The sequence below is a fragment of the Macaca mulatta genome, chromosome 10 (genome assembly GCF_049350105.2).
Source record: "Macaca mulatta isolate MMU2019108-1 chromosome 10, T2T-MMU8v2.0, whole genome shotgun sequence".
Taxonomy (NCBI): Eukaryota; Metazoa; Chordata; class Mammalia; order Primates; family Cercopithecidae; genus Macaca; species Macaca mulatta.
The window spans coordinates 98929134-98938574 of NC_133415.1; the positions used below are offsets into that span (position 1 = coordinate 98929134).

At 49.8% G+C, this 9441-nt stretch overlaps 1 protein-coding gene across 2 annotated transcripts in view; it reads left to right on the plus strand.

Annotated features, from left to right (window-relative positions):
• The window catches only part of CD40 (CD40 molecule), a 245777-nt gene extending 240047 nt beyond the window's left edge, over positions 1–5730 (plus strand). Inside the window, exons 7-10 of one of the 2 annotated variants that reach the window (XM_015148819.3) lie at positions 2913–2974; positions 4261–4362; positions 4449–4477; positions 5000–5730. In XM_015148819.3, the coding sequence (XP_015004305.2) occupies positions 2913–2974; positions 4261–4362; positions 4449–4477; positions 5000–5158 (352 nt within the window). In that variant the 3' untranslated portion in view covers positions 5159–5730. 2 annotated transcript variants of the gene reach the window in all.
• The last annotated feature ends 3711 nt before the right edge of the window (positions 5731–9441 follow it).

A 9441-nucleotide genomic window follows, 5' to 3' on the forward strand; every position in this document is an offset into this window, starting at 1 on the left:
ATAGACACTGTTGACCTCTCGCTTCATGAGAGCCTCCTATTCTGGGAGTATTGGGACACTTATCTTAGCTTTCCTTCTGCCCCTCCTGCTTCTCCTCAGTTTTCCTCCTCTTGCTTTCACCTTACCTGGCTTTCTAGGGCTTTCTGGGCTCTAGCTGCTCACCCTGAGGGCCTCCCTCTCTTATATCCAGCTCCAAACCCACACCTGGTCCTGCCCTCTGACTGTCTACATGTTTTGGGAACATACTCACTGTCTCCACTGTTGTCACTTTAGTTTGGGCTTCATCACTGTGGTCTGGGTGATGCCTTTTCTGCCTCCTGGCCTCCCTGCTTCTGCTCTCTCCCCTCCAGCTGGTTCTCTCTTCATCCTATTGCCAACATGAACGTGCGACAGTTTCTTTCAGGTCATAACACTCTCCTATTTGAGATGCTTCCTATCTTTCTGTTGGAACCAAGACTCCTTAGCATGGCATCAGACCTTCCTGCTGCATTCCTGATCTCTTTCCTGCATCGCACAGCTTCATGGTACTTGCAATCCTCTGAACACACTGTTCATTCTCTTCCGTCAAACTCATCTGCCTGGAATACCTTAAACACGGGCGGCAAGCCAGGTGTGGTGGCTCACGCCTGTAATCCCAGCACTTTGGGAGGCCAAGGTGGGTGGATCACTTGAGGTCAGGAGTTCAAGACCAGCCAGCCCAACAAGGTGAAAACCCATCTCTACTAAAAATATGAAAAAATTAGCTGGGTGTGGTGGTGGGTGCCTGTAATCCCAGCTACTCGGTAGGCTGAGGCAGGAGAATCGCTTGAACCCGGGAGGTGGAGGTTGCAGTGAGCCGAGATAGCGCCACTGCACTCCAGCCTAGGCAACAGAGCGACATTCTGTCTCAAAAAACAAACACCTGCCCCATTAACTTTTGGCATTTGATTTTTAAAAATGGGCAAGATAGGCACATGGGACAGAAGGCGCAAAAGAGCCAGAGCAATGTCTTTCTCCCATCCCTGCCCCTTAGCCTCCCAGTTATCTCTGGAGGGAGCCATTGTTCCTTGCATATCCTTCCAGAGATTCTACATATAAACAAACCAACACACAACACACACACACACACACACACACACACACACACAATCTCCCTCCTTTTACTTTTGCACAAATAGGAGTATACCATATACATTTTATTTGTTAACTGTCTGCCTTTCCCTAATAGATTGAAAATTCCTTAAATGTAGAGACTTGGCCTTTTTTTTTTCCCTCCGTTGATACATCCCCTATTCCTAGAACAGTACCTGATGCATAGTAGGTGCTCACATTTTTACTGATAAATGTTGACTGATAACTGGGGGCCCCAGTGGTATAGTATTAATGGAACCAGTGCACTGGCTTACAAATCTGATTACAGTTCAGTAAGTGTGTGACCCTCACGGAGCCTCAGTCTCCTCATCTGGAAAATGGGAATGACTTTCATTTCACAAGGCTTGAGCTAAAAACATGTAAAGTGTATTGTAAACTCCTGAATGCTCTACTCATGTAAGACTAAAGTAGGCTGGGCGCGGTGGCTCACACCTGTAATCCCAGCACTTTGGGAGGCCAGGCGGGCGGATCATGAGGTCAAGAGATGGAGACCATCCTGGCTAATATGGTGAAACCCTGTCTCTACTAAAAGTACAAAAATTATCTGGGCATGGTGGCGTGTGTCTGTAGTCCCAGCTACTCGGGAGGCAGAGGCAGGAGAATCACTTGAACCTGGGAGGCTGCAGTTAGGCCGAGATCGCGCCACTGCATTCCAGCCAGTCGGGCGAAAGAGCGAGACTCCGTCTCAAAAAATAAATAAATAAAAATTTAAAAAAGGCTAAAGTATATGCTTTCTTCAAAGATTCTCTCTCTTTCTCCCACCTTAGATGATTTTTCCTTTGCAACGTCCTGTGTCCATTCTGCTCTACTCTTCCTGGGGCCACCTGGACCAGGTCTTCATCATCTCATATCTAGATGCTTGCTGTGCCTCCTGACTGGCCACTCTTCTGTAATTTCTCCTCCTCTGAGCTCTCAGGCAGCTGAATCCTCTCACTAGTGAAGTCGCCTGGTTGGATGCTGATGAGACTGACCAGCTGAATCCAGTCGAAAACTTCACACCTGCCAGTGATCTGGTTCTAAAGACACAATTTTCCATAGTTTCCTAACACCATCCTGCATGCCACCTGCCTGATTTCCCCACATCACATGGTCCCACTTAGCAGGACTGCACTGCTGATCCAAATTTTACATCCTTTAGGGCCCACTCAGGTCTTATGTCTGCGGGGAAGTCTGTCTGGAAGACCCTTAAACCAGAGGGTTCGCAACAGGGGGCAGTTTTGTTCCCTGTGGAATGTTTGCCAATGTCTGGACACATTTCATTTGTCACAAATGGAGAGGGGGATGCTACAGGAATCTGGCAGATAGAGGCCAGGGATGCTGCTGAACATCTGCAATGCACAGGACAGCCCCCGCCCCCCCGACCCAGTAAAGAATGATCCAGCCCAAATGTCCCTGGTGCTGAGGTTGAGTAACGCTGTCTTAAGCTGAACTCATCATCTCTCCATTCCAGCCTTGGTGGATTCTGTTTCCTCGGAACCATTCCCATCTCACTTTAGCCTGCCTAGATCACAAAGCATGGCACTCATTATAGACTCCCCTATTTATTACTCCTTCAAGATGTGCAATAATCTTTTCTCTGCACTTTTAAGTTCTGTAAGAACAGAGTCTGTGTCATTCCTATAATAACCAGCATAGGATGTTGCACGTACTGTGTGTTCAGTGAACCTGGATTTGTTGATTGTTGACTGACTCATTCTAGAGTTAGAAATCTTATGCTTGGGGAAACTTAATATCTCTTTCTTTCTCTGTGTGTGTGCATTTGTGCACGTGTCTGCGCATAGCTGTGAGACCAAAGACCTGGTTGTGCAACAGGCAGGCACAAACAAGACTGATGTTGTCTGTGGTGAGTCCTGGACAATGGGCCCTGGAAAAAGCCTAGGAAAGTGGGAACTGAAGGGGGAGATGAGGCACACAGGAACACTGGATGGGGAAAGGGGGAGGAGAGGCAGTTTGGGGGTGTGGTATCACAGCTCTGCCACTTATCTTGGGAGCCTGGGCAAATCACTTCCCCTCTCTTAGCCTCAGTTTCTTCATCTGTAAAATGGGATGATAACACTACTTCCTTAGTAGGTTTTGATTTTAGAGTGAGAAGGTTGGCCTACAGCAAAGATCAGATAATGTAAATCAGTGAAAAAGGTCAGGAGTGAGAAAAATACATTCTCTTTGCTTTTTCTCAAACTGTACTTTCCTGTTTGTAGGGCTGGGACTAGAGTGAGGTGAGCAAGGCACTTGCCCTTGGGCACAATATTTAAGAAGGTGCCATAAAAGTGTAGTAATCAAGGTAAATTCATTTTGATGCAATATTTTTAAAAATAAAAATTAATGCAAATAAATCTATGATGAGCAAGAGAGCAACATTTTAAATAAAGAACAGGATCCGACTCAGTGTTTGCATGACTCTGCCTTGCTCACCTCACCCTAATCCTGGCCCTGGTTCCAATGAAACGAATGGGCAGCCAGCCTGCAGGCCATAGTTTGCTGACTTGGTGTCTGCCTGATGATTTTCAAAATATGGCATTAAAAGAGTGTTTATCTTGATGACTGAGTGTTTTGGACATCCCTATCAATTTTATCCTGAAACAATTTCATCCCTTGCCTCACCCTAGTCTCCGCCCCACCTTTTGGTCTTTCTTTTGTTTTTCCCACTTAGAAAAAAAAATTTGGCACGAGAAATACTTTACCTTTCCCCTCCACTCTTCTATACCAAAAGCACCATGAAGACATGAATCATGCTAGACCTCAGCATTGGGCAGAGAGCGGGGAGTGGCGGGGAGCATGGTGAGCGGGTGGTGACAGCCACCGCCACTCGCTTCAAGCTGATGGTTCCCAGGTGGGGAGGCTGCCCGGTGGAACCCGATCTTCCCAGTTCGTAAGAGTAATTAGATGTCTAGGTTTTAATATGTTATCTCCCAGTTTAAAAATGTCGGCAAGTATTTCCAAATATTAAAAAATGTTCTGGTTCCTTTAAAGACATCTGCCAGCCACATTTCCCCAAAGGCTGCGGTTTGAACCCTGTGATGTAGATGAGCTCTGACACTGGAGGATTCTGGAGTCTGACAAGTCACAGCAGGTTTAGGGTAGGGAGACCCTGCAGGTGAGGGGTACATGCTGAAGTCCCGATTTCTCCAGGTCCCCAGGATCGGCAGAGAGCCCTGGTGGTGATCCCCATCTGCTTGGGGATCCTGTTTGTCATCCTCCTCTTGGTGCTGGTCTTTATCAGTGAGTCCTCAGGTGGGGAGGTTATGGGGGAGTGAGGGGGGACCACCTGTTTCCTAATCTGGCCTCTCCAACTCCCCATCCTTTTTTTTTCCCTCTAGAAAAGGTGGCCAAGAAGCCAAACGATAAGGTAGGTCGCCCCTGAGAACTGGGACAGAGTTTTGACAAACTGGAAAGATGGCCTCACGATTGCCTATGGGGCAGTAAAACTGATTCAGAGTCTGTTCCTGCAGCCAGTGGGGTGGCAGCAGAATTGGGGACTGTCACCCCCACCCACCATGCTCCTTCCATCCGGAGCTCAGTCCCCCACAGAACTGCCCCTGGAACCACTGGCAGAGCCTAACACTGGCTGTTCTTCACTCCTTTCCTGGCATTCAGTGCTTAGGGAGCTGCATCTTTGGGCCTTGGGGCTGGGTCAAATGGGTGGGAGCAAATGTGGCAGCCCCTTAAGCCCAGTGGCTCCCACTCTGGAAGCTCTTCGTCGCCCTTGGTATGGCCAGCAGGGGGCAGGAGGCACTCAAGGAATCAGCACTGACCCGCCGTCTGGGAAAGGCGAGAGGGCTCGGGGAAGGGATCCACTTCCCAGGGAGGGGCTCCTCAGAGGCACAGCTGCCCCTGTTGCTGGGGGTGACCTCACATCTTGCCTCCCCAGGCCCCCCACCCCAAGCAGGAACCCCAGGAGATCAATTTTCTGGACGATCTTCCTGGCTCCAACCCTGCCGCTCCAGTGCAGGAGACTTTACATGGATGCCAACCGGTCACCCAGGAGGATGGCAAAGAGAGTCGCATCTCAGTGCAGGAGAGACAGTGAGGCTGCACACACCCAGGAGTGTGGCCACGTGGGCAAACAGGCACTTGACCAGAGAGCCTGGCGCTGCTGCTGCTGTGGCGTGAGGGTGAGGGACTGGCACTAACTGGGCACAGCTACCCCCTCCCGCCTGCACCCCTGCAGTTTGAGACAGGAGACCTGGCACCGGATGCAGAAACAGTTCACCTTGAATCTCTCACTTCACCCTGGAGCCCATCCAGTCTCCCAACTTGTATTAAAGGCAGAGGCAGAAGTTTGGTGGTGGTTGTCGGGGGTATGGTTTAGTAATATCCACCAGACCTTCCGATCCAGCAGTTTGGTGCCCAGAGAGGCATCCTGGTGGCTTCCCTGCGCCCAGGAAGCCATAAACACAGATGCCCATTGCAGCATTTGTTTGTGATAGTGAACAACTGGAAGCTGCTTAACTGTCCATCAGCAGGAGACTGGCTAAATAAAATTAGAATATATTTATACAACAGAATCTCAAAAACACTGTCGAGTAAGGAAAAAAAGAGCATGCTGCTGAATGATGGGTATGGAACTTTTTTAAAAAAATACATGCTTTTATGTATGTATATTGCCTATGGATATATGTATAAATACAATATGCATCATATATTGATATAACAAGGGTTCTGGAAGGACACACAGAAAACCCACAGCTTGAAGAGTGGTGACGTCTGGGGTGGGGAAGAAGGGTCGGGGGAAGGTTGGTTAAAGGGAGATTTGGCTTTCCCATAATGCTTCATCTTTTTCCCAAAAGGAGAGTGAATTCACATAATGCTTATGTAATTAAAAAATCATCAAACATGTAAAAAGAAAAACGGGGGCGAACATGCTGGGTGACATGAGCTGTTTAACCTGCTGTCAGGCTCACGGAATGAGGGCATTTTCTGTAGATAAATAAGAATGTCCCCAGGCTGCTGCCCCTCCAGGGTGGTTTCCATGGGTGCTCACATGTGGTATCGAGATTGCAAAGTGCTCTTCCCATTTGATTCATGTTCACAAAAGTAGCCTTCCCAAGCAGGGCGGGCCTGCATCCCTCCCTCTTTTACAGAGGTGGAAATGAGGTCCAGAGAGGCGAAGTGACTTGCCTATAGTCACACAGCAGTGTCTGGTGGTGCCATGCTCAGAGCTCCTCACTCTGGGTCCTGAGCTCCTCCCAGATCTGCCTACTGTCTGGAACCGACATCTGTAGTTCCTTCCCAGGGAGATCCTGGGTCTGTCACCACCTTCTGACCTCCTGTGGCTGCAGGAGCTACTGCTTCTCAGTCAGATGGTATCCCCTTCCCCCCAGCAGTATCTCAGGATAAAAATAAACCATCCTGTTCTCTTTTCCTGCTGAGCCAACTGAGGGGGAGCCTAGCCAGGAGGAGCGGCAGATGGAGTGGGAGCAGAGGGGAGGGGAGGGGAGGGGAGGAAGGTTGGAGGACAAGGAGGAGAAGGAAGAGCAATGCAAAGTGCCATGGCACAAAGGTTCAAGGTGAGGTTTAACCCAGGGGTCTCAACCTTTCCCAGGAAAGAACCTGCTTTGGATTTCCCCAACACATCCTGCTGGCTGGAGGGTGTGGGGCGATGGGGGGCAAGGGGAGATACGGAGAGGGCTTATCCTGATGGAGGCTGTGAGGGCAGCTGGGAGCCAAGAGAGGGGCACCTGGCTTGGCAGGCTTCCCAGAAGAGCTTTAAGAACCATTTGGATGCACCAGGTGGAGGCCTTTGGTTTAGAAAGTGGAGCAAAGTGGTGGTGGTAGGGAAGGGGAACTTTGGGACCTAATTCTTATATCTTACCTAGAGCCTAAGTGTGAGTGCTGTTCACTTCTATGGTGGTATGGTGGAAAGAGATCAAAGACCCACGCCTGCCACCTGTCATCTGTGTGACCTTGGATGAGTCACTTTCACTGCTTCACTTCTTATCTGACAAATGGTGACAATATCTGCAGCAGACGCTATTGATGCCCCCTGTGTTCTCTCCTAGGTCAGAGATTCTCAAATTTGAGTGTGGGTCAGGCGCGGTGGCTCACGTCTGTAATCCCATCACTCTGGGAGGCCTAGGTGGGCAGATCACCTAAGGTCAGGAGTTTGAGACCAGCCTGACCAACAGGGCAAAACCCTGTCTCTATTAAAAATACAAAAATTATCCAGGCATGATGGCGGGTGCCTGTAATCCCAGCTACTTGGGAGGCTGAGACAGGAGAATTGCTTGAACCCGGGAGGCGGGGGTTGCAGTGAGCTAAGATCATGCCACTGCACTCTATAGAGCCTGGGCAACAGAGCAAAACTCTGTCTAAAATAACAACAACAACAATAGCAACAACAACAACAACAACAACAAAACCTGACCGTGTATCTGAGCCCCCTGCATGGTGGTTCTTGTTAAAGACTGTGGGGCCCCACCTCCCGTGTTTCTGATTCTGAGGGTCTGGGATGGAGATCAATAATCTGCATTCTGATAAGTTTCCCCAGTTGTATTGATGCTGCTGACCCAGGGTTCATACTTGGCCTTCATCTTTCTTCTTTTCCCTCCCTCTCTCTCTCTCTCTCTCTCTCTCTCTCTCTTTCTTTCTTTCTTATGTTGTCTCGCTGTGTTGCCCACGCTGGAGTGCAGTAGTGCCACCCTAGCTCATTGCAACCTTCACCTCCCAGGTTCAAGTGACTCTCCTGCCTCAGCCTCCCAAGTAGCTGGGATGATAGGTGTGCACCACCACGCCTAGCTAATTTTTTGTATTTTTCATAGAGACAGGGGTTTCACCATGTTGTCCAATCTGGTCTTGAACTCCTCACCTTAAGTGATCCTCCTGCCTCGGCCTCCCAAAGTGCTGACATTACAGGCATGAGCCACCGCACCCAGCCAGCATTCATATTCCTATACTGTGTAAGCAGCCAGTTTCTGACTGCAAGCACCGGGGATCACTTGCCTTAGGGCTTTTCCAGGTCTTGAAAACATGTTTGGTGCAGAGGCAGGCCAGGTAAGATGTAGATGGGGGAGTTAATTCCCCGAAGTACTCTCAGCCAGCCAGGGTTGAAAGTGGGAGGATAAATGCTCAAGCTTCCTTGCCCTTGGGAGGGACAAGTGTGAGCTGTGTTCTACAGTGTCTCCGAGGCTCCCTGGAGGGACTGAGCCATGGAGCCTCCAGTGGGCACTCTGCATTGATACCCATCCTTTCCCTGTCTCACATCCCCTCTCCACCACTGGTGCTTGCCGGGTTCAACTCCCAAATAAACGACCTGCATTCATCCCTAGTCTCAGGATCTGCTTCTGGGAGAAGCTCCCCCTGAGAATCAGCACAGCCCATGCACAACAACGTGCAATTTTGTTTTTCTTAGCGTCCCTAATGAAGGGAAGAGGTGGTTATTCTTGGCAGCGTTAGCACGTTCTGGTTCTAAATAGAGACTGGCCAGGAGCTTTCTATGTGGCCTCAGGAAAGTTACTCAGTTCTGGGCTTTTGTCCCCGGATGCATGATGGGTCCCTAGGAGTTCTAAGGATCCTGCCAGTTCTGAAAATAGTGGAGAGTACCAACCTCTTCAGGGTGTAGGGTCCTCCCCGGTGCGTGGACGGAGGGGGTGGCTGTGAGGCGCGCATCAGCCAGAAGGTGGCGCCAAGGTAACGCCCGAAGACCCTGGCGGCGGCTTGGACGCCCTGAGTAAAGTTGCCTTTGCTGGCTCGCCCCACACCCGCCCACACTTGGGAGAGGAGGCCTTTATTCCCTTGGTCCCATCAGCCTGAGCCTCTTGAAGCTTCTATTCCGCAATTTCATCCATTCCCAGGTCTCATCCTTGTCATGAATACTTCCTTCCTTAACAAACATCGGCTGCGGTCCTACTGTGTGCCCCATCCAGAGCTAGGGTTGTGCACAGTGACACTGCTAAGATACTGAGTGCTCACTGTGTGCTAGGCACAGCGCTAAGGACTTTGCATTCATTGCCTTAATCTGTATGACAGCCGTGCATAAGACGTGGTCTCTTACAATTCCCATTTTACAGATGAGATGCAGAAGTCAAATGACTTGCTAATGTCTCGAGTGTTAGAGCTGGAATTTGGACCTAACTAGGTTGACTCAAAAGCCTGTGGTTTTTGCTCATTCAGTGAGTAGGAAAGTAGGCACTTGTTGGGGGGTGATGTAAACTCATGCCCACAGGGGCTGGAGAAAGGGCTGGGAGGAAAATCAGGTGGCAGACGCTACGGCAAAATGGAGAGGCTCTGTCCATCTTTGGGGGGCAGCCTCCATTGGCTCCTTCCAATGGTTGCCCAGCAGGAATGAGGGTTGCAGATTATCTGGAAACTGGA